The sequence below is a fragment of the Ixodes scapularis genome, unplaced genomic scaffold (genome assembly GCF_016920785.2).
Source record: "Ixodes scapularis isolate PalLabHiFi unplaced genomic scaffold, ASM1692078v2 PGA_scaffold1__304_contigs__length_218370807, whole genome shotgun sequence".
In the NCBI taxonomy this organism is placed as follows: domain Eukaryota; kingdom Metazoa; phylum Arthropoda; class Arachnida; order Ixodida; family Ixodidae; genus Ixodes; species Ixodes scapularis.
In genome coordinates, this window is record NW_024609846.1 from 87,185,424 (window position 1) to 87,210,089 (window position 24,666).

The following is a 24,666-nucleotide window of genomic DNA, read 5'->3' on the forward strand; positions in this document are numbered from 1 at the left end:
AAACGAGGCGTGCCACGTGCTCCGCTCTTTAGGTAACCACACTTTTTTTTGTTTTGTTTTTTTTGTGTGGCGGCTGGGCGGTGCGAGGTAGACGCCATTCTTCTCGCACAATGTGCCTCGCCATGCGCAGTTCTTAACCGAAATGCTGGTTTGAGAGCTTTTCGATATGAAGTTGCGTGCGTCTGGCACGAGTGCAGGTCAAAAGTGCAGGACAAGCCCCCCGGCGTATACACCTTTTCCACAAGAGTGCAGCCATCTTGAATTTCGTCACTTCTGGCATGCGGTAAAACACCGTTTTGATATGTTCACGCATAGGTTCACGCCGCTGTAAGGTGTTTACGAACAATGCGTGACTGTCACTCATTCTTGTTTTGCCTCACCTATATTTTCTCGCATATTCAAGGTTGAAATATTTTATTTTTTCGTCCCGGATATCCAGGGGGGTAAAGGTGGGTGAGGAGGGAGTGGCAAATCCCGTGCGCCGACACCCGGGGTCCCGAGTGAACGATCGCAAAAGAGAGCGACAGAACACGAGTGAAAGAAAGCAACGTTGCCATGGTCGCCATGGTAAACGCGAAGAGTGAAAACTCTCAGCAATATAAACAGTGATAATTTAACGTTGTAAACTGAATTCTGAGCTATTCTAACGCTTATAAAAAGCAATAGTCATTACGCTGCACTAACTTCCCTTCTGTCGAAATCTCGGAAGTCTGGTGGTTGCGCAGTTTCGTATTCCTCAACCGCGCCCACCCGCGCCCCACCGGCGAAGCCGGGTATATGGTTTAGTTTAGCGTTAACGCGAGGCCATACATCTGCGCGCTATGCAAAAAGAAAGCTTCGAAAGGACCGCGAATATCTTTCCACCGGTAAGTTCGTGGATTCTTGAAGTTCACGAAACTGCTCTGATGATGTAACCGTGTTTGGGACCCCGAGGGTCTGCCTGCATGATCCGCCGCTTGCAGCAGCCAGAATGTATGGGAAAATGGCGGACCTTTTCCCCTAGAGTTAGTATGTATGATCTCTATGCGGATATCAGATACGGAAGCCACGTGACTGAAAACGACAGGAAACAGAAAATAGGAAGAGGGGACAGAGAAAAAATGTGTCTTCGCCCCTAACACTCCGTGCGTCGTCTGCTCCGCCGAGTGGACTGTACCTAACATCCGGCTGGCGTTCAAATTCGGTTCAGAATCGCGTCATTTTGGAAATTTCAAGCGCAGATGCGCGGATTTTAATATGCAAGTTATCGTGTAATGCTATGCTTGATAACAATACTAACTGGGTCCAATTCCACTAATACCTGAGTGTAAATAATAAAAACAAGAAATGGAAAAATTTGTGTCAGAGTGGCCGGTGCTCCTGCGAAAAGCAAATCCGGTTGCTGTAGCTTTTTAACTATACTGCCGCGCGCGCACCTGGCCAAGTAGACAGCGCGCGCGTGGCATAACGGTTAATCGCGCTTGCTTTCCACGCAAAAGGCTGGGGTTCGATTCCTGGCCGCGGCTACTAATTTTTGTTGAAAATAATCCCTGGAGAAGGGGAACAAGAGGGACAAAGGACAAACTCAAATCTCCAAACACAGCTAAGTGACTGGTGAGCGACCGCAAAATCCGCCTGGTCCGGGTACGTCTAACCCCTGGTTAGCTCAATTGGTAGAGCGCTCCACCTGTAATGGAGAGGTCCCGGGTTCGTTACCCGGACCAGGCGGATTTTTTCGGTCGCTCACCAGTCACTTAGCTGTGTTTGGAGATTTGTGTTTGTCCTTTGTCCCTCTTGTTCCCCTTCTCCAGGGATTATTTTCATCATTCTTGTCCAGCTCGCTTGCACCTTTGCATTTAATTGCATTATAATAATTTTTGTTGACACTGTAATGTGATGTTCTAGTGAATTCGAGAACCGTCTTGCTGATTCGAGGTTAGAATGTTCTACGCGCCGAACCTTCTACGCCGAACGATCCAGAAACCCACGAGGGTACATAAGGGATTCCGCAAGGCGAGCGGGGCCAGTTTCGCCCCAGCGTTCGACTCTGCTGCTACGCCGACTTTGACGCCCGCGTCGCTCTGTTATTATCTTTTGTACCCTTTTATTTTTTTTGGGGCACAATTTCGCCACATTAAACGTTTATTTCTTCCTGTTAATTTCTTGTTTATTGGTCACCACCCGTGACAATACAAAGTTTGTACTGGTGTTGGCCTTTAGCGACAATGAGTGGAACTCTAGAATGATAAATAAAAACGCAGTGGTTGAAGGTAGTACTGCCGGCTGACTCCACTGCTATTGAAGTAACGGAACAACGTTGATCCTGAAATAAAACAACAGAGCGGAGCAGCTATAAATATTCTAAGAACGCGAACCATTTCACAACGGCAGCCACGAGCGAGAGTTCGATGTTCGGTACAGCGCCGGTATAGCCCAAAAATGGAGAGCGGCAATCTCCCGGTTTGTCGTCTGCTAGCGGAATCGGGCGCGTGCCCTTCCTGTTGAACTTCCCGGACGTGGGGAGAGGGCGCTGCGGTCGAACAAAATGGCGCCGCCCTGAGAGCGCGAAATGGAATGGTCTATACTTTTCTGTGTACTCTCGTCCCCAGCCACCTAATTGGCGTATCCGGTATGGGCGACGAAAAAATACTAAAACGTTTCAACATGTAACTAGTAAAAAAAATAAGGGGGAGGCAAAACGATAATGTGGGACGGTTACGCTTATATTCTAAGTGTCTTCTACTGGCGCGGCGACGGCAAAACAATGTTTTCGCCCATGATATATGGCAGTATTCTAGTGCACCATACCCATACTGGAAGTGACGACAATTCAGTATGGCGGCGCCCTTGAAGAAAGGCCTCGAACGCCGGGGTGGAGGCAAGGAGGGACTCGTCTCCTCTCCGACGTTCGCTCTGCTCAAGTGGAGAGGGCGCAGGGCTTTGTGGTAGGAGCTTGTCTTAGTCTGTCACCCACTATTGATCTTGCTGACTCTAAGCTGTGCCGCGACACCGCGTTTGTGCCCATTGTAGCCTATCATTGTCCCCCAAGTTGGAACGAAGAAGTGACTCCCCTCATGGCGCCCGGGCGCCCTTTGCTTCCTCGAGATCCCTACTGAGGAATCCTCGAACCGAATCTCCGAAGGGGATGCCTGCCTGTTCTTTGGAAAGTGGTGTATTATCGTGTTTTGGGAGATTTTTGGATATCTCCGGTCGTAGTAGGTTCGATAGTACGCGAGCAGCACTTACTCAAACGGGCGCCGGCACTCTTAAAAAAAAAAAAAAATTATATATAGTTTTTCCTAAAGGGAGGAACGCTCTTGACACATAGATTCCTTTAGATAGGAAGAAACTTTCGTCCCTGAAAGCTGGGGAGCAAAGTTCCTCCGTCGTCTGCATCTCATTATGAAGGCCCCGAATCTAGCGAATCAAGCTCAATGATTGTACGGGGCGAGCGGAGCAGCAATTAAGAGCGTATCACGAGCATTCTGCGAATTGTATTTATTTCCGCAACCAGCGTCCCCCGCAGGTAAAAAAAAAAAAAAATGCGTTTTGCTCGTGTTCCTTTGCCGTGCTTTGGCTACGCGTGTGGCGAAGCATTATCAAATGCAGAAAGGTGGCACTCGAGGCGTGGGGGCGTCGAACACTATGGGTGTGCTTGGGAGAAGAGCGTGTTGGTTTTGGTCATGGATGAAGAAAGAATAAAACAATTAAAACAGGGACAACACAACCACATCTTTCATGATGTGGTTGTGTTGTCCCTGTTTTAATTGTTTTATTCTTTCTTCATCCATGACTATGGGTGTGTTCCCATAGTGTTCAATCAGTGAGAGGTGGTAAAAGAAGCGGCCGCGAAGCTTCGACAGACAGCATTCCCGCCGCTTCCTGGGCGTAGCGGCGGAACCGTCGGAACGTGGCCGGTTCTCTTCCTCGCGTCGGCGCCGCGTCAACAAGTCCGTCGGCAGCTGCCCCGTCTGTGCGCGTGACGTCTCGGCGAGCGCTAACCTGGCGCATCGGCAGCTGGCCAGAGACACCCGGCGCCCTTTCACCCGTGCGGCGGCGGGGTCGGGTGGCCCCGACGACAGGGACCGTCCCTCGCCGAGGGGTCTCTCGCGGCTGGGACTCCGGCGTTTACTTCGTGGTCTTTTCTTCAAAATTTACCAAAACACACTGACAAACATCGTTGAAGTAGGAACCCGGACATCAGGGCAAAATAGACGAACGGGAAGTCCGGCGGCGGGGTCGGGTGGCCCCGATGACAGGGACCGTCCCTCGCCGAGGGGTCTCTCGCGGCTGGGACTCCGGCGTTTACTTCGTGGTCTTTTCTTCAAAATTTACCAAAACACACTGACAAACATCGTTGAAGTAGGAACCCGGACATCAGGGCAAAATAGACGAACGGGAAGTCCGGCGGCGGGGTCGGGTGGCCCCGATGACAGGGACCGTCCCTCGCCGAGGGGTCTCTCGCGGCTGGGACTCCGGCGTTTACTTCGTGGTCTTTTCTTCAAAATTTACCAAAACACACTGACAAACATCGTTGAAGTAGGAACCCGGACATCAGGACAAAATAGACGAACGGGAAGTCCGGCGGCGGGGTCGGGTGGCCCCGATGACAGGGACCGTCCCTCGCCGAGGGGTCTCTCGTGGCTGGGACTCCGGCGTTTACTTCGTGGTCTTTTCTTCAAAATTTACCAAAACACACTGACAAACATCGTTGAAGTAGGAACCCGGACATCAGGACAAAATAGACGAACGGGAAGTCCGGCGGCGGGGTCGGGTGGCCCCGATGACAGGGACCGTCCCTCGCCGAGGGGTCTCTCGTGGCTGGGACTCCGGCGTTTACTTCGTGGTCTTTTCTTCAAAATTTACCAAAACACACTGACAAACATCGTTGAAGTAGGAACCCGGACATCAGGACAAAATAGACGAACGGGAAGTCCGGCGGCGGGGTCGGGTGGCCCCGATGACAGGGACCGTCCCTCGCCGAGGGGTCTCTCGTGGCTGGGACTCCGGCGTTTACTTCGTGGTCTTTTCTTCAAAATTTACCAAAACACACTGACAAACATCGTTGAAGTAGGAACCCGGACATCAGGACAAAATAGACGAACGGGAAGTCCGGCGGCGGGGTCGGGTGGCCCCGATGACAGGGACCGTCCCTCGCCGAGGGGTCTCTCGTGGCTGGGACTCCGGCGTTTACTTCGTGGTCTTTTCTTCAAAATTTACCAAAACACACTGACAAACATCGTTGAAGTAGGAACCCGGACATCAGGACAAAATAGACGAACGGGAAGTCCGGCGGCGGGGTCGGGTGGCCCCGATGACAGGGACCGTCCCTCGCCGAGGGGTCTCTCGTGGCTGGGACTCCGGCGTTTACTTCGTGGTCTTTTCTTCAAAATTTACCAAAACACACTGACAAACATCGTTGAAGTAGGAACCCGGACATCAGGACAAAATAGACGAACGGGAAGTCCGGCGGCGGGGTCGGGTGGCCCCGATGACAGGGACCGTCCCTCGCCGAGGGGTCTCTCGTGGCTGGGACTCCGGCGTTTACTTCGTGGTCTTTTCTTCAAAATTTACCAAAACACATTGACAAACATCGTTGAGGTAGGAACCCGGACATCAGGACAAAAAGGACGAACGGGAAGTCCCGGGCGCAGACCGGCTGGTGGAGATTGGACATAACACAACCCCAGGGTCGCTAAACGTCAAACACAAAGATTAGAGAAAAAAATTGTAAGGGTGCAGGCGAGCTGGTGAATATTAACCATGTTGAATTAACCTGAGACTGGGGTAGAGAAGAAACACCAAAACGTAGAGGGACAGAAAATAGACAGGACGACGTCTCAAACTCGGCTAACTCGTTTATTTAGTCCACCTCCTTATATAGTCTCAATCTCAAGGTCATCTCCACAAACACAAAAGCATGACGTCTATACAGTTCAAGCGCCACAGTCTTCATCACACAATGATTGTGTGCCACAGTCTTCATCACATTGTGTGTGTGATGAAGTCTGTGGCGCTTGAACTGTATAGACGTCGTGCTCTTGTGTTTTTGGAGATGACCTTGAGATTAGGACTACATAAGGAGGTGGACTAAATAAACGAGTTAGCTGAGTTTAAGACGTCGTCCTGTCTATTTTCTGTCCCTTCTACGTTTTGATGTTTCTTCTCTACCCCAGTCTCAGGTCAATTCAACATGGGTACAAAGATTATATGTGTTATGACATAGTGGGGACAGGAGCCGGAGGATTGCCGCAAAGTTTTCTGTTCTCACAAACTTGCAAATGAGTTTATCTTGGTCACATTTTTCATTGAAAGGACGAAAAATCCCTACCCCTCCCTAGGCGCCGAACAAGAGCAGAGCAGCACGAAAGATCGCACGGAGATGACCCTGATTCATACGTGTGACGTCACGACAACGATTATCAGCCGCGACCATGTTTGATGGTCTTTAAAAGGCACGCCGGAGGCTTGGGGCAATAGCATTCTAAACTAAACAACGTCAAGGTTGGCAGTCTGATATTGTCATTATTTCCGCCGATAAAGCAGAATTTACTGAAAGACGTCCCTGCCGTTCCTTTTAGTTCCTTTCATTTCTCTTGATTTTCGGGATATGATCGCATATTTCCCGGCCTCCTCCCCCAGGCGAGCAGCTGGGGGAGGATTTTCGTCATTCTTGTCCAGCTCGCTTGCACCTTTGCATTTAATTGCATTATAATCACAGCTGGATGGGTGGACGGATGATAACAGCTGTACCTTAGGAGCGGACGGTAGCTTGCGCCACCTAGCCTAAAAACGCCAACTGAAACCCGAATTTCCCTTTTCAAGCCAATGCGTTTCTCTTACTATCACCAGGCATAAAGATGTTCGCCAGGCAGACCTTTGGGGGATCGGGCAAAAAAAAACTAAAAAAATCTCCCCCCGCCTCCTCCACCCGGCGAGGGAGTTGCGAAGTTTCTAGTGGTCGAACTTTGTCCTGCGTCACCTAACACCAAACCCACTCGGGGTACAGGGCGGAGCCACGCGGGAGGGAGTCCCAATTTTCCCCTGTCCCGCCTGCCCCCCAGCTGTACTAGTTAGTTGTACTTAGTTCAGTCTTCCCTAGATAATTTCCACCAGTACTCCAATCTCCTCTTCGTCGTCTCTACTCAGCAGGGTACTGCTCAGTGTTGCCGTGTTGCTTCCAGAGCACATATGCAAGTTTCCGCCATGTTTACAGGTGGTTGTTCTCTCAGTTTAATACATGAACATGTTGGTTTGCTGGTTCATATTACTTAGGTGGACGTATTTTCAGCGATCGAATATGCTAGGTTTTGTTTCGGCATTTTACAGGAATGATATTGACAGGACAAGTACCGGTGAGAAATTGTTAAAAAAAGAAAAAAAGAATTCTAATTTACTTTACAATTTACATACTCCAAATGCTTTTCGTGATGCGACCATTTGCAAACCACTATCAGTGAGTTCGAACACGAGCCAAGGTCTGACTATTCTTTAATGTAAACATCGGGAACTTTCCGTTTTCTTTGTAGCCTGGTCGCCTGGTTTTCTCCTCCATGTTTACAGACAAACGGTTTCTACCGCGAGATAAGCAAGTGACTTGCTTCTTTCGCAAGATTCAATCGATAACGCGTCCGTCAGTGTACTAGTTTCCAACACTGTCCTCTGGCTCTGAGCTCAGTAGAACAAACACTTTGTGACCATTCGTGGTGACAAACTGTCTTACCTAATTACCATGCCACTGTCTTCAAAAAAAAAAAAATATATATATATATATACGGTGGCTTAGCTTGGCTATGCCAGGATATACGTGGCGTGAGCTTATGCGCACAAAATGAGGGGCGCTATCAAGCGGCTCCGGTGCAGCGTCAGACTTGGCTACTGCGCAACGGAGGCGCACAGCTGGGCACGCGGCGGCGCCAGTGCATCTGCCGCGGCTATGACGTCACTCCTTTGGAATGCGCAGACCGGCGAGGCGCGCGCGCGCGGCAGCTCCGGCGCGCCAGCTGTGCGCCGTGTGACGTCACTGCTCCTCGCATTTGCGCAGATCGGCTCGTTGGGAGCCACGCGAAACTGCTCAACCTCGGCCAGTGTAGCTCACGCTTCGAAAAAATAAATAAATGCTTTAAAAAAAGAAGAAAAAAAAAGTCCTCGCTTAGAACAAAAGTTTCTAAAAATCAGTTGTTTTTTTTTTCCCGGTTTTATTCGATTTTGTCTTTTTTTAACCAACGAATGTTTATTTGTGCTTTTCGGTTACAACCGAAGAGTCTACAGCCCAAAGATGGACTAGTTCTGTAAGCCATATCCATCAATGCAATCGTTTTTTTTTTTTTTTTTTTTTTTCTTTTTTGAAGTCACTTTTGGAGTGGATGCTGGCATCCACTCCAAAAGTGTTAGCGGCTACTTCAAACCAACATTTTACCTTCTACAAGGCCTGCTAAAATAGGTCAAATGCCTCTTGCACCTCTGGCAAAGCAAAAGAGGTGCAAATTTACACCAAGGAGCGTGTGCCGGTACCGTACGCACGACAATTGGACGGTCGCAGTTTCGTTTTCGAGTCTGAAGCCGATTTGCGTGGGAGAGTGAAGCCACCACGGTGCGGGCGTCGAGTGCGTTTTGTTACGTCACGGCGCGGTGGTGGCGCGTCGGGCGCACTTCCGGTCTGGGGCTGTGGGGCCGAAGTCCCCATGCGGGTCGTGCATTCCTGCGTTGTTTTGAAAGAAACCAGAAACTTTTCGTCAAAACGCCTCGACTGGGGCTGTACCAGAAGAGTCCGGAAAGGTTTGAAGGGTTTTCATGTGCTCGGTTCGTCCGAGAACGTGGATGGGTGCCGTGAAAAAGTAAAACCAGACGCCGTCGGACACTGATCAGTGCCGTCGGACCAGGTTTGCTTGGGTGGGTGAAGCACTTTGGGTTAAATTCACGGATACTTGTAGTCATCAGATTTATTTGTTTTGCTGGAAAAACCCTCATGTTGTACGGACTTTAGGGAAAGTAGGCTCGGTGTAAACAGTAGATACAAGGAGATGTAAATCATTGTTGCCAGTGGCCATCATCGACCTGTTATGCGTGATTCACTTTGATTCTGCTTGCGATTTTCAGTGTCGACGTCGACCATCTCAGCTACGGTTCACGCTTTTGCAGCCCGAGTGGCGTCGCGACTGAAAATTGCGAGCGAAATCTCATCATGCGAATCAGGCTTTAGCGTACATATTGGGGCGTCCACACGGAATGGATCGCCACATGTCACGTTGTTCACGCGAAGTTTCGCGGTGCAACGTAAAATCAACCATTCCAACGCGAAAAAGCGCACGACGGCTCACACCGACGCTGCCGACGCCGTCTACATCGGATTTCAATGGGCGACGACGAGGCGCTAGTGGCGTCCGCTAGGGGCGCTCCACACGATGCTGGGGCTGCGCTGAGGCGTTCGTGTCAGTTTTTCGCTTCGCACCGGCGCGCGCGCGCGCGCGCGCGCGTCGAGCTGCGCCGTTTTGCACTGGTGCGGAGGGGCAGCGGATGATGCATGATGCGGGGGAAAGGGGGGGGGGGGGGGGGAGGAAGAGGAGAAGGGGGGGGTGCCGCAGGCAGCCAGGTAAATTCGGTGGACTGAGAAATTACCTTCTGTGGTGGCAGTTGTAGGTAGACCCAGGGGCAGATTCAGGTGTTTCCAGAGTGGGGGGGATCTGCGCATAAAATGTTTAAGAACATGTCCCCCCCCCCCCCCCCCCTCCTCCGCCTGCACCTCTTCTCAGGCCTAAATTTTTACAGATGCAGAACTCAAAGGTGGGACAGTGGGAGGATCAGGGCATATCATTCTCCCTCTAAATCTGCCACTGTGATCTACCTCTCATTTTAAAAATCTGTGGCCTAGGAAAAAGAGTAAAACAGAAGAAAACTCTATTTGTATTTGAATGAATACATTATGTAATATCTCAAGAGATGGCCCACCTAAATTTGAAAGCAAATTGGGTGAAAATAAGGGATATACTACTAACTTTCGGTGTGCCAAAAAATTAAAAAAGTTGAAAGAAATTTTGGTTCTAGATTTTGTGATTTGCAAAACTCGTGGTTGCAGGGAGGGGCAACAAACCAAAGACGGCCGTCCTTTCCAGTCAGCAATATTTGCTTATCTCCCGCAGTGGTTAAGTAATGCCATTTTTGCCGGGGTGTCCATTGGCCAGGGCCTCGGAACTACTAGATGCGGTCTATCTTTCGGTGTTTCTGAAAAAATGGGAATTCATGCCGAAAATGGGGGGTGGGTTATCTCTCAGGATATTGCGGTAGTAAGTTTTTGTGCACTTTAGTCACAGACAGAACGAAAGGGAGGGATTTGTCCCGCCTCTAGCGCAAGTTTTCTACAACGTTTGGGAGTCTTGTGAGTCTCGGGCTGCGCACACAGCTAAAACACAGCGGCAGTCTTGGGTAGTATCGCGATACTTGTATATAACTTGTTAGTTTTTTTGTTAACTTTTAACTGTAGCTCGAAACATTTTTCTTTAAGTAACTGTAACAACTTAAATACTTCTTTCAAAAAGTAACTACAAAGTATCTGCAAAGATACAGATACTTTTCGCAAAAATATTACCCTATTTTGTGAACTCTAGGACGGGTCCGACCATGCGCGGAGGTCAAGCCCCACATGAGACGCGACAAAATAAAACAAGAACTGAAAACATTTTTTGTTGGAGCAAAGTGCCGGCGCAGAGGGCTGACATTTTTCTACTTCTGCTTTTCCTTTTTCATCGCGCGGAAAAGTGCATTTAGGATTTGCTTTATTTCAACCTTTCCGCGCATGGCTCTCTCACCCCGTCTTCACTCTTTCGACCTCGTTGAACACCCCTGCCTCTTCACCCAAGCGACTGAGCAAGCGCGGAAACACGAAATGCGAAGACGTCTAATGGTGAACTATTTAACACCGAACAAGAGCCTCTGTCGTCGGTGCCGCAGCACTCGCGGTGATAGCTTTCTTTGCGAAAACAAGTCACCGCCAGTAGAAACTGTCTGACCGGGGCCACAGATGATATTTCTACTGGTCGACTTGCCCGTGAGCCTGTCATCCACAATCGACTATATTGTTCTGTGTTACATAGAAGAAATTAAAAAGAAAAGCAGAATGCATTCCAAGACAACTTTGCATATATATATATATTTTTTTGTCCACTCTTTTCTTTACCTTGCTCAAACGAGAGGCTGTCATGAGAGACGAACGGTAGGTGTTACCATCGCCTGGCTATGAACTGCGCTTTAGTCTTGTCGAATGTAGTGGCGATAGCTTCTCTCCTCGCTGCAAACACTGCAAAGAAGCATACGCAGTCGGGAGGTCCTCTTTCCCCAACCTTTGCAAGCACCTCGGGGTGAGCTTAGATTTTTATTTCTGGACACTACTGCTAGGCATTGAGATGGAACGAGGGAAGGCTGAAACATCGACAGCTCTCTCCAGCCTCGGCAACTTTCTTGCCATTAGGAAAGCTTTTTATGCCTGAATGTCCAGCGCACCCTTTGAGCTCCTCTTTAGCAAGGGTCAGGGTGTGCATCACAAGGGGAAAGTTAAGTCATATTTCAAGAGCAGGTGCTGCTGTGTTACAGTATCAACTAAATAGTTTATTTAGTCCATCTTGTGTCGCAGCAGCAAACCCTTTGATTAAATAAAATCGACGGTAACGGTATATATCTCCAAAAATGAAATGAGAGTTTTCTGAGAGATCCAAATAAATATAAATCATAGTCATTGGGTGTTGTCATCAATGTCTTCAGAGTTAAAAAAAAAAAAAAGAAACGAAAGTATCTTGAAAGTGACTAAGTTACTATGACTAAGTGTAACACATTACTTTTATTTTTATGTGACTGTAGCTTTTACTTCTATTTTGAAGTAACTCTAGTTTTTACTTTTATTTTTAACTAACATAGCTTAAATACATTTTTGACAAACTATCCGTATCTGTAACAAATTACTTCCTAAAAGAAACTTGCTCAAGACTGCACGATGGAAAGCAACGATCACATGCTGGAGGCATTAAGCGCGAAACATATGCGCGTCCAAACTGTCCGATCCGACGTGCGAACTGCGGGAACGACGTTCGGAGGCGAGGGTTTTCGTCACACCAGAGCATCGGATGGGGGCTTTGTCTGACGCTGGCTTGCGACCAACTTGCCAGATATCGCCGCACCGTTGTCCGATTTTCGGAAGGCCGCAGCCAATGGCAGCATGGATGGCGCGAAGGTCATGTTGTCACGTTACTTTCGGACCGATCGAGCGAGGAGGCACTACGTGGCTCGGGGAAGCGGATGTGGCGGTGCGCGATACGAGTCGTGGTTGTAAAGGAAACGGACGCCTTTGAGTTTTCCTGCGCGCACAAAACGAGCTGCTGATTTCGCGCGCCAAAGCAAGCTGGCTTTCTGGAACCGATAGGGACCGTCGAAACCCGAATATGCTCAGTTTCACCTTACGATGGACAGCAGCGGACGCTACAAGCCATTCCAATGTCATGTGAGCATCACGTGAACTCCGGGAGAGACGCAGCAATGCGCGCAGTACGTGGTCACGTGATTCGTACGCAGTGTTCGTTTTGCTGGGATGGCTCCTAAGGTCCGCTGCGGTCCATCGTGATTAAGTGATGTTGAGCAGAAAAGTAGCCTCACGGAAAATCTTCATACAAGCACACTTTAATAGAATGTAATAAAATAATTGTTTGTTTTAAAGTCAGAAAAACTAAGAAGTTCGAGGGAAGTATTTCAGTTCTCTAGGCTAGGTGGCGCGAGCTACCGCCCATTATACACCTTTCCAAAAAACACTCGACCCCAGGGGCAACAAACCGTTTTCGAGCCTAGTCACTGAGTTTGAGGCTAGGCTCTCACCGGCGTCCCCCCTAACCCTAACCGAGCGGACTGTGATTTCAATAGGCGCAGCCTGCAGAGGCGTAGTTTCAAACGCTGCTGGCGGCTAAATTCTCGTATTTTCCCGCTATATTTTGTGTTTCATGGTACATGTACGTTCCCGAGGACATTGAGAAAGCATTGTGCCATATTTGAAAAAACAAAAAAAGCAAAATAAAACTGTAAACAATTTTTGTTGGGTACGCGCGCGACGGAACGAATGCGACTAGAATGTACAGTTCTACGGTAGTTATTATTATTTTTTTTTCTTACGATAAGTTTTGACGGCGCCGCGGGATTCGCCACATGTGGAATGACAAAGTGCTTTGCTGTCAAAAATAAATTGCAACAGAAGAGGGCCGAAAGTCATGCATTTTTCATGCTCACAAATAACGTGTTTACCGATGGACAGGACAGGAAGTGTTAACATTCGAACAATATATCGTACGTACCACTCGACGGAGCGTTATCCGAAAAGAATTTATTTGAGAAAGATCTCAAATAACACAGACACAGTCGACAACAGTCACATCTTGACGATCGGACGGAATCCGAGATGACTTCGTTTTGGGGCACGTTTTGGGGAGAGCTTCCTTTTTTCACAACCGCACCAAGGCAAAGAAACAAACGCGACTGACCCGTTTCTCACCCCAACCCGGACAACTATATTTTTGGAGATGACTGAGGATTCTACGCGGATTCTCTGGGAGGGGGGAGAACAATGTTCGCAAAATCGCGTCGAGGGTCGTTCGACGTCCTTCACCTCCTTCGTTTCCCGTGAATGTCCAGCAGAAAAGCTTGACTGGCAGGCACTTACTACCAGCCTTATTTCTCACAATGGAAGATAACACAAGAAGGGTACGCAGCACGCATAAAAAAAAAAAAAAAATTAAGTAGAAACTTTCAAGAGGGGGGAGAAAACGTCGAATGCAAAACCGCAGAAACGTACGTAGAGAACCGCGCTGAGCGGGTCTTCACAGTCCCAGAGAGTGGCAGAAACTTTCCAGCTGATAGAGGGCGCGAGAGTCGCACCAGCCGCATCAGCATCAGCAACATGGCGGCGGCCTAGGAGCGTTTTTTGGAAAGGTGTATAAATATAGCCGTTAGCATCCATCCATCCATTCGGTAGAGGGATACCCGAAACTGGGCGGAGGTTTCGACACATGGTTTTCGACGCAATGACGCGTCGGAAACCATGTGTCGCGATCCGTCCTGTGCGGCGATTCGGAGCAGCCATCTTCCCTACAGTTTGCACGCCGGATCGGACAGTTTTGACGCGCATGTGTTTCGCACTTTAGGAAGGCACTCCCTGTCATTCTCACCGAGTCAGTGACTGTAGTTGCAAGCTCACCGCTCGTATTTCAGTCTTTGTCTCTCTACTCGCTGCCCTCCGACCTTTCCGCGCTGCCTGCTGTGTGCTGACATTCTCACTTCCCCTTTGTTCCAGGGGCCCGCTGGAGAGCGTGCGTCAGATGGAAGCGATGATGGAGGGCATGATGTCCCCGCTGGGCCCCATGCTAGGGGCCTTCCCCGGCTTGGCCCCTCTGGGGGCCCCCCGCCGGTCGGCCAGTCAGGCCCTGCTGCCCACCTTCGCCTCGGGTGGCTTCGGGTCGGGGCTGTTCCCCTCCGTGGACGACATGTTTGCCAACATCGTGAGTGGCCCCCTCGGTGCTCAATCCATTTCGTCGCTTTGGCCGACTTATAGGTCGATGCATTAGGGCGAGTGAAGCGTATTCACTAACGTTTGAAACATAACTAGGATTGGCTTACTTGGAAAAGCATAGAGTGGTTTATACCTGTCGAGAGTTTGGATAAATTGTGATTAAATATATGAATAAATTTAGGCTTGGTGTAAGTATCCTTCATGCTCTTGGAGCTTCAGGTGGATTGAAACAGCGGATAACTAATTTTCCTTATCTTGTAAAACTGCGAACGATAAAATTGTGTTTACAAAAAAGTGATATAAATCAATTAAGTTCTATCTAAATTAAAACCTAAAGAAAGAAAATAGTGATATTTTTTTTACCCTGAGTAGGCTGGATTGCAGAGAGGCAGGCCGCCAGTGGCACTAGCTGCCTGCCTCTCCGCCCTCGCTAATCGAACCGGTTGTGCCGCTCATTTCGATTCCAAAATGGTCACACGGTACATTCTGTGGTCACGACGGCAGTCTCTCCTCTGCAACACAAGAGAAGCCGCGGCACCCCCTCGGAGAGGACGCTCGCCTGTGCGCATCCCCTGAGAGGTTGATTTCTCCTGCACGCAGGGCCGGCTGTCCCAGGACCCCAGCTGCCACAGCTTCTCCTCCTCGTCGGTGATGACCGTTACGACGGACGGACAGGGCCGCCCGCAGGTCTACCAGGCATCCCAGTCTACCCGCACCGCTCCGGGAGGGGTAAGGAAGTGCCCGCACTTGTGGAGACAACCGCGCTGGGCCCAAGCGCCCGCAGGGGCGGATTTATGGGTCAGGCTTGGGCAGGGCGGTGGGAATTTGGCTAGGCAGAGGGGGGAGGTTTGCAGAGAAATCTAATGTCTCGGGTGAAGCGGTACATAGATCTATTTCAGTGATCTAATAATTGCCATTTCTCCAAAAACTAAATACTTCTTACTGAACACAAGCTGGTGTATGTCATTTCCTTCCTAAAAAAAGTTGTCTTTGAGAGGCTTGGTCGGGGTAGGGGAGGGGGAGAGCAATTGCACCCCCCCCGCCCCAAAGCCACCCTTGATTGCCCGTAGCACTGCCCCAGCCAGTGTTTTTGGTGTTGGGCCACCTATCCATCAGAGTGCTCCACCCAAACGTGTTGCGGGTACTGCCAGGGAATGCCACGGATGGTCGCATTCTCGGCAGCAGGCCATAGAAGGGCTGGCAAAGGGACGGACGAAGCTTCTTTAATTAGTTAGTTGCAGAGCTAGCTACGACAGAACGGGCGTCTGCCTCGTTCACCTCCACCGCTGTGCCACCGTCGAGATCGCAGTGATCTGTGTCCTTCCCCAGTTTGTGACGTCACCGGGTAGAAATAGAGAAAAATACCGTATTTGTTACATCATAGGTCGCACCCAATGTATAGACTGCAGGGGCAACATTTGGCTGAAAAAGAAGTGGTTTTCCTTAGATAGTCTGCATTAGGTGTTTATTTCATCGATGTCTTGCTCTTGTTAAAGATGACAAGTTGTTAGTTCAACAACAAATCACACCATTCTGACTAATGATACAATATCAATGTAAGTTTTCTTTTTATAGTTTGTATACTTTCCTGTATAATTCATATCGTAACAGTAACGGAAATGACCATCGTCGTTCTTTTTTTCGAAGGCCTCGCGACTGTGGCTCCTAGAAAACACCACTGTCACTTATTTACCTGTACTAATGTCTTTACAACCACAAACACTGGGTGCTCGTGCCACCAAAATCTGGCTCGAGCCACATTATTCACTTGAAGGCCCTTATCTTGCACGTCACCTGTGAGAGCATTGAAGGAAAACCCAATACTCTGACAGTCTCACCTCTTCTTGCCAGCTGATGCTCGGCATTATCTTGACAACCACACTGGACGACAATTGCCCCGGTAACGAGGAATTTTGAAAAATCAAATTCTCATATAGTTTTCAACTCTAGATAATGTGCACAGCATTGATCATCAAGTTTTAAACATGTGTAGTTTGCGGAATGTAGTCAGGAAATATGATACCTATAAAAATGCCAGGCGTCAGATGCCACTTGGAGACACATTTGGGGCGTAAAATTGAAAGAGAGCAGTTTTGTTGGACGGTGCTAGTTTTCTAGATGGCAAGCTTAACTCGGCACTGCAGACAGTGCCAGTGTCGACAATGGGCCTTTTGCAAGATTTCCACAACGCTGCACATAGAGTCCCGTGCCATAGCATCTACCAAATGAAGAGTATGAGAGGGCACCGGAGTTTTTCACCTGCACCGGCCCACTTGCGTTTGCCTCCAAGGTCGCCTCTGTCTTCTGCTAAAGCCGGTTGTACCTTAACGTTCCTAGCATTCCTTTCAATGCCACGGATGCCTTGCAGAAAGTCTATTGCCATTGATATTGGCACCGTCTGCAGCCTAGTTTGCAGTGACAACATGCCGTTTCGTGCCCCAGTGGGTTTGTCACGAAGTGGAGAAGAATTTGGGTGGCTCGAGCACGGCCTTGGGTCAATGCTCAAATCACCACGAGGACTTGCAGAGGTGACGCCGGTGTCTGGTGGGCACCCCATCCCCCCCCCCCCTTGTGTGCAGGTGAAGGAGACTCGCCGGTCACTGCAGGACAGCCGGTCGGGGGTGCAGGAGCTCACCATCGGCCACCATCTGGACGAGCGGGCGCACATTGTCGGGCGTAAGCGCAACCAGAGGACTGGCCACGAGGATCACAACGTCCAGTTCATCAACCTCGACGAGGGTGCGTGTTTGCGGCGGTCCGCCGCTCCGAGGGCGGTCCGCCGCTCCGAGGGCGGGAAGGGAGCCCCGCTCCGTGGCGCTTCCCCGCTTCGTGGCAAGGCGCTGGACACTTGCATCTTCTTAGGACTGAGTTCTCACAACCTCTTACGTCACTCATTTCCAATCTGCGTCCAGCGTTGGCATTCTCTGATTAAGCCATCTACCTCAGCACAACGGCTTCGTTATCTAGGAGGTGTTGCTCCTCCTCTCTGGCTCCGCACCAGCTGTGTGCGTGACTTCGCCGAAAGCGAACGGGCTCATTTTGTTGAGAGCCCCTAAGATGTCTGTCAGTTTGTCAGCGCCGGGGAGAGAGAGAGGTTGACGCGTTCTGACGTCAGCGCTTTGGACCAATGGGAGCATCGCTCACGTCACCCTCTCTCCCTCCTCCTCCCTCTCTTCCCGGCTCTGACAAATGAAAGACACCGCCGGGTCTTCATCAAAACGAGCATTCTAATGCTAACACATTAAAATTATGCACATGGACCGCAAGAAAGCGACCAAAGCTGCCACGTTGAGTATAGAGCATAAAATACTACTTTGTTCTATTAAACAAAAAATCATCAATTAGCAAGGGTGATGGTTATTTGCAAATTGAATTGACTGGCATTATGTCAAGAAAAAACCTCAACAGCCAGGCTATGCCAGTTTATCCCTGTTTAAGAAAATATTCACTTTGGTACATGCTATTTTAGGCCAGCTTTGATCTGAGCACAAAGGTGTGTGTAGATTAGTGTGAACAGTTTTGATCACTCCTTTTTGCATGAGTCTTTGCCTATATCTCTGTGGGTTAGGAAAACAAGCATTGTGAGCCATTTTCGTTCGAGCCATTTTAAAAATAGTATAATTGCTTTTAGTTCAGTTGCATTGCCATCATATATATTGTGAAACATATTTTGTAAGCTATATTTCATGATATATATGGCGACGATGTGCCCATTTCATAATTTATTCATCATAATTTATTCACCTTAGTTCAAGAACACAACTATGATTCAACTTTTAAGGCTGTGATGTAAAGTTGTACCAATCATGGGGTATTTTAGGCGACCTACCTCACTCCGTGACAACCTTTCAATTCTAAGAAAACTATTTTACTGAGGTGAACAAATGAATCTTGAGTCATAAACACTACAATTAGTCTACTAATGTAGATTTTTTTTACTGTTGCATCTAAAGTTAATAACACAATATGTCATTTTTGCTTTCTGAAAATTAAAAATGGTTTATATCAAGGGCAAAAAAATTAATAAAGCTACTCGTTTCATGGCGGAGATAGTGCCTATTGCGGAAACAAGGCGGAAAATATATTCTCAATTTGGTGTTTCAAACCGGTTTGAACCGCTAAGAAGCCGTAAACCCGAACCTGCATTCAAGAAGAGTGGTTGTTTGGGCGAGTTGGTTTGACATGTTATGCAATCTTGTGTGCAGGAAGGTCGAGGACAAAAGGGGAGAACAAGGACACAACAAGGCGCACCTTGTTGTGTCCTTGTTCTCCCCTTTTGTCCTCGTCCTTGCTGCGCACAAGATTGCATAAGATGCCGAACCTGAACCAAACCGACAAAATTTGAATTCTACACTTTGGTCAGAGCACGGCGGAAGGTATGAAGCGTGTGCTGGAGTCCAGGCATTCGAAAGACTCTCCCTGTCGTTCTCGTTTCGTCAAGGACCATAGGCTTTTATGAAACTGCGACCCACAAGGGCCTGACTGTTGAGTGAAAACGTTTACAGTTGAAAATCAAACCTTATATATCTTTTTTTTTGTTTAGAAAATGCTTGATTGAAAAACATTTGCTTTGGGTTTGCAAACTCCGGAATTTGGAGAGTCGGATGGGTCTTCATTTTAAGAGGGATCGCGTGACTTTCTTTTTCACCCTGGCGAGCTATTTGCAACTTTGCGGGAGGCTACGCCACCTGGCAGAAAAGATGCGTAAGAGGGAAGCGGGGGGGGAAGCCACCACTCAAAACTGGTACAGCCTGGTGGCCGATGTGTGAAACGGCGGAAAGGGCATCAAACTCACGGGGTTAGAGTCGCAAATGCAGTGCTTGAGGCGTACACTCACGTTCACGAAGCATGAACCAGGGCCGCAAAATGAGCTGCACTTCAGGTAATGACAGTTCTGCCATCTGAAAGTCTCTGTTGTGGGACATCTGACATAGCTGTAAACGCCGTTTCGTCCTCCCAAAATATTAAAACGGTCTACGACGTAGCGAGACATCACCCGAGCCTCCCCACGCTAGGAACCCCACGCTAGGGACAAAAAAAAAAAAAAAAAGTCGTCCCCGCGCTTGTGGTTTGCATAGAACAGTCAGGGAGATCTTCTTTCTTCCCCTGCTTGGTCGCTTTCATGGGGGCTTCCCATCCTGCATCTTATACAATCTTGTGCGCAGCAAAGGGAGGACAAAAGCAGAGAAGAGGACACAACAAGGTGCCTTGTTGTGTCCTCTTCTCTGCTTTTGTTCTCGTCTTTGTTGCGCACAAGATTGTATAAGATGTCAAACCAACTCGCCCAAACAACCACTCTTCCCATACTGCACTTGCGTGTTGGCCATGCAGAGGAACGCGCAGTGCACTAATTTTGTCCACCCAGCCAGCCGGCTTTTTTGTTTTGCTTCTAATTTGAGCAATGACATTTCCCAAAAAACATAAAAATTTCTTTTTCTTTTTTTTTTTTCGCAGTTGCATTTTTTGTTGTATTTTGCGGTCTGAGCAGCCACGAGGGTCAAAGAGCCGAAGTGCAAGGTGGGAAGGTGGTCTGCGCGAGAAGAAAGCTCTTCTTGAACGAGGGACTATACCTAACGATGTAGCAAGTTGAGGGAAAAAAACTATCCCAACTTCCAAGGCACAACGTTGGGATATTTTTTTCTTTTTCCTCAATGTCCTCCCCCCCTCTCCTTTATGTCGACCGCTAAGCCCCCACGTAAATTACACTTCCGAGGTCGCTGCCCCACGCTGCATCCAAAGCTTGACAAGTCACATTTTAGACAGGTAACTATCGCAAGTTGCGCCCGCTCTGCTCCAGCCATCAAAAAGGGCGCCTCCCACAAGATGATCGGACGACCAGGCGCCCTACTCCGAACATACTTGCTTAGGGGCTGTGGTAGAACCGAGTAGTTTGTCGGGTTTTCCCCGCTTCTGCCAGTTTTCGCCGGAAGAGCGCGTCCACAGAGCCAACCTTCCCGTTCCTCCCCAAATGGGCGAGTGTGGCATGGGCGTATTGCTCAACTGCCCAGTTGTCGGTGTGCCAAGGCGCTCAAGGTTCTCACATCGCGTGTTGCAGAGGAGGCGGAGACGTTCAACCATGAGTGGCAGCAGCGAGCCCAGCGGGGCATGCCGCGGCCCCACTCGATGTATGCAGCCCTGCCCGGACGGGATTCCTCCTCGCCCCTGGCAATCACAGCCCGGGGGTGAGTTCTCCCGACCCTTGTACCGGTTTGGTTCTCTTTCTTCGTATTTAGAAAGTTGGCTTAATTAGTTCTAACTAGAAAGATTCAGTTAAAGGAAAAACTGGGGTTTTTGCAAGATGCTTGCAAGCAGCATTTCATTTCTTTGGTACTTGTTGACTGGGACACCCTTGTAGAGATATACCGGGCGTCCGTGAGAAAACCGTTCCCCGTTTTACGCGCTGCAAAAACGAACAAGACATTGCAGAGAGCTCAAACTCCGTCCGAACGTAGCCCCAGCCGTTCGAGCAAGATGCCAAAGTTTCAACGCCAACCGCGGCCTTATTAAAAAATTATAAGCTATTTCCTGAAAATTTCAATGAAAAAATGGCGGCTAACGGAGTTCTCGAATACGTGGAGCCCTTTTATAATAATAATAATAGTCTTTATTTTATGTGTCCACAAACAGCACAGGACCTTTTGTGTGGTACACAGCAAATGCTGACAAGATAAAAAGTATAAGCACAGAGAAAACATAGGTATCCCCAAAAAGAACTATCAAAACAAACATAGAATGCATAGCGACATCTGACAAGCAAGTTAAGGTAAAAGAAGAAGAGGCACTGAAAATACAAATAAAGCAACCCCGAAAAAAAGAAAAACCGCTCAAAATTGCAAAACACTGGGATCATGCAAACAATATATTCTCTAGATTACGCCGAAACGTTGGCTTGTCACTGAATATTTCTATGAGCGAACAATGCAACTTATTAAAATCATGCTGCATTCGTATTAGGGGAGACGTGTGAAAAAACGCGGATGGATAGAAAAAGTTGCGATTACGGCTTGAACGTGGTGGGGCGTGGAAACACACAGCGTTTAACAAGACAGGAGAATCTATAAGCCCATTGACAAGTTTGTGTAAAAACAAGATATCCCGACCACGCCGTCTGTCAAACCGAGTACATAAACCAAGTATCTTGAGCAGCCGATCGTGATTATAATAAAACTTACATCCAAAAAAACGATTGAAAACAATGTGAATAAAACGCTTCTGTACACGCTCGATAGAGCAAGATGCTGTATCATTTATACAATTCCACACTATAGATGCAAACTCAAGTTTTGAGCGAATTAGACAACAAAATAAACTAACAATACATGCATAGGAAGAAAATTGTCTTGTGAAACGTGAAATTGCTCCCCATGGTTCCAAGTACTGCGTTGCATGTGACCGACACGTGATGACTAAAATTCAATGCCTTATTTATAAAGACTCCAAGATCACGAGCAACACACACTCGCTTGATGACGATGCCATCTAAGATATAGCTGAACGCAAGGGGCTTTTGCTTTCTACAGAGACCTATAGCCTGTGTTTTATGTTCGTTAAGCAGGAGATCATTATTAAAGCATTACCTAGCTATGTTATCGACATCGCTTTGAAGAAGTGTGCATTCAGATAATACCAGTAACCGAAAACGGGCAAAAATGGGCCCCATTTCTCATTGAAAATTTCAGGAAATCAGGTATACCTTTCTAATAAGACAACGGTTGGTGCTGAAACCTTGGCATACTGCTCGAACGGCTGGGGCTACGTTCTGACAGAGTTCGAGCTCTCCGCGATGTCTATTTTATTTTTGCAGTGACAAACCGACTTTAGCACTAACAGCCTCAGGCAGTGGGATACCGAAACTATGGCAGTGTGTTCTAATGTTTTTCTTTGCTGGGAGAATAAAACACTGCATGTTCCTGAAGGTTTTTATAGAGGAACTTACTTCGGGGTTCTTGTAGGTGGCATGCAAGTTTCCATTTCAAATAATAGTTTCCAATGAAATTATGATGTCTGCCCGAAAATTTAACAACAGTGTTTTCACCTAGCAGCTTGTTGGACGGGCCCAATATATTAGGCACCCTCGCATTAATGTTTTCATAATGTCTCGAAAGGTGGATGTGCACAGCAAAACAAAGTGTCCAATGCGTATGTCTGCAGCTCGACTGCATTTTCACGGTAAAGCCTGGGCAAACATCGCTTCGACAAGCCGGTCAACGAGTTCCGTTTGGCCGGCATGACGCTAAAATTTACATCTCCATGGAGCTTCACCGATTTACGGAAATTAGCAGTTGTTGTACTAAAGACAGTGTTGCCTCTTGCAACACTGTCTTGCAAGCAGCTTTCATTTCAACAGTGTGCGAGGACTTGCTACTAACTCTGTGTCAGTCACATTTAAGAGTTTTATGTGCCAAACCAGCAGAGGCCATCCGGCACGCCCTGCCGAAGGATAGAGAATTAATTTTGACCACCCAGGGATCTTACGACGAGCTACCGAAATCTGTTACACGGCGCCCTCTCCGCAACGAGCCCCCGTCAGATTGCGGGCGCCCTGGTTGGGAATCGAACCCATCAACCAGGGATTTGTGGGCTGGCGTTCTGCCTCTGAGGCGCTATGGCTAGAAATAATTCTGACAAAGCTTAAGCGACCGTTTCTTTAAGGTGGTGCATAGATTTGACCTCTTAAATACTGCAAAACTTTCGGTCTAGTCATGCGAAGATCGAAAATAATCCAGTACTACCCAACAAACGGCACGGCGTGTTCTCGTCGCAAGTGGTTACGATACAATCAAACACACTCGAGCACCATAAAGGCCGGTCTGCACACTTGCGACTACTTACACCGAGTGCGTTAAAACCTCGTTGCCAGAGAACAGACTGGCAATGGTGTAGCCGTGAAACAGCGACAATTTCCATGGAATTCCTACTTTTTTTTGCGCTTCATTCTTTCTTTATTAACTCAAAAAACCTTCGACTATGGTATCAATGACCGTTTCTCGTGGTTTGTAAGTGCCGACGCACTTATGAATACATTTGACCTGGCCAGTACTGCTAAACCTTCGCTCTAGTGAAATCCAGGGTCGGCTCATAGGCGGCACCAGCATATTGTTTGTAACTCAATCATAAGTGAATGCAAATGTATGAACCTAGCCTCGAGTCGTACCGTGTTCAGAGACGGCATTGCTCACGTCCCTTTTCTTCCACCCTCCCTCGGGGTAAAGTCCCGACTGATCGCACGCCCTCTCCGGCAGGGAGGCTTCCCCCAGCTTCGAGCCGTACCCGGACCAGCAGCCCCGGGCAGAGGCGGCTTCGGGGCGCTCCGACCACCGACCCAAGCGCCGGACCAAGTCCAAGCAGCGGCCGCGCCACGAGACCAGCATGTGAAGCGCTCTCCCCCGGCCGGAGGGGAGGGGGACACCGCCGTCACTCCCTCCCACCTCCTCCTTCCTCCCCCACAAAGCTTGGGATCACAGCGGCGTAGCAGAAGACGGCATTTGAGGGCATTCAGTTATCACCTCCCACCACTCCCCGTAAACCCACCATGACAAACCAACAATGCTGGCAGATTTTTTTTTTTTCTGTCCTAGTTTATTGTGGTTTTGGTTGCCTGTTTCTTTTTTTTGTATGTCTGAAGTGCAAATGGTGCGCAACTGTCACTCACACATACACCCACCCTTGATCCGATCGCACCCAAAGGATCGATGGCATTTCCGGCGACGAGGCCGCTGGCTGCCGCAACCGGGTTGTAAAGTGCTCAATTTGCAAGTGTGCCCCAACAATCTTTTTTTTTTTTCGTCGTTGGAACCTAGTTGGTGCCATCTTTCCGGCAGAGCTTCCCTACAGAGGCACGAGGGCTGCCCTTGGCCTTTGCATTCTGGCCCAAGTACCTAGGCACGGTGCCGACGCACTTACAACTACTAGTCGAAGCACAACTCTATGTCATTTGTTTTCTGGAGGAGTTTGTGGGTCGAGCTCCCTTAACCCTTGGGCGAGTAAAATTAAAGAAGTGTCGGATGAATCTAGTGCATCCCTTGCAGTAGCGTGCGAACCTCGTTAACCTCCTCGCGGCAGAGGATACCCACTGACATTGAATGCCGCCGCTTGTTTCGAGACGAGCAGAAAATAAAGAGATTTGCAACGGTGCCTTCTGGAAAGTGTCT

The 24,666-nt window shown here is 48.6% G+C and overlaps 1 protein-coding gene across 1 annotated transcript in view; it reads left to right on the forward strand.

The window, feature by feature from the left end:
- LOC8029315 (myeloid leukemia factor 2) overlaps positions 1-24,649 on the forward strand; it is a 42,250-nt gene extending 17,601 nt beyond the window's left edge. The window contains exons 2-6 of the mRNA XM_029992760.4: positions 14,300-14,504; positions 15,116-15,244; positions 17,095-17,254; positions 20,571-20,697; positions 23,758-24,649. Coding sequence (XP_029848620.3) covers positions 14,300-14,504; positions 15,116-15,244; positions 17,095-17,254; positions 20,571-20,697; positions 23,758-23,890 — 754 coding nt within the window. The 3' untranslated portion in view covers positions 23,891-24,649. The remainder of the gene's footprint in view (positions 1-14,299; positions 14,505-15,115; positions 15,245-17,094; positions 17,255-20,570; positions 20,698-23,757) is intronic.
- The last annotated feature ends 17 nt before the right edge of the window (positions 24,650-24,666 follow it).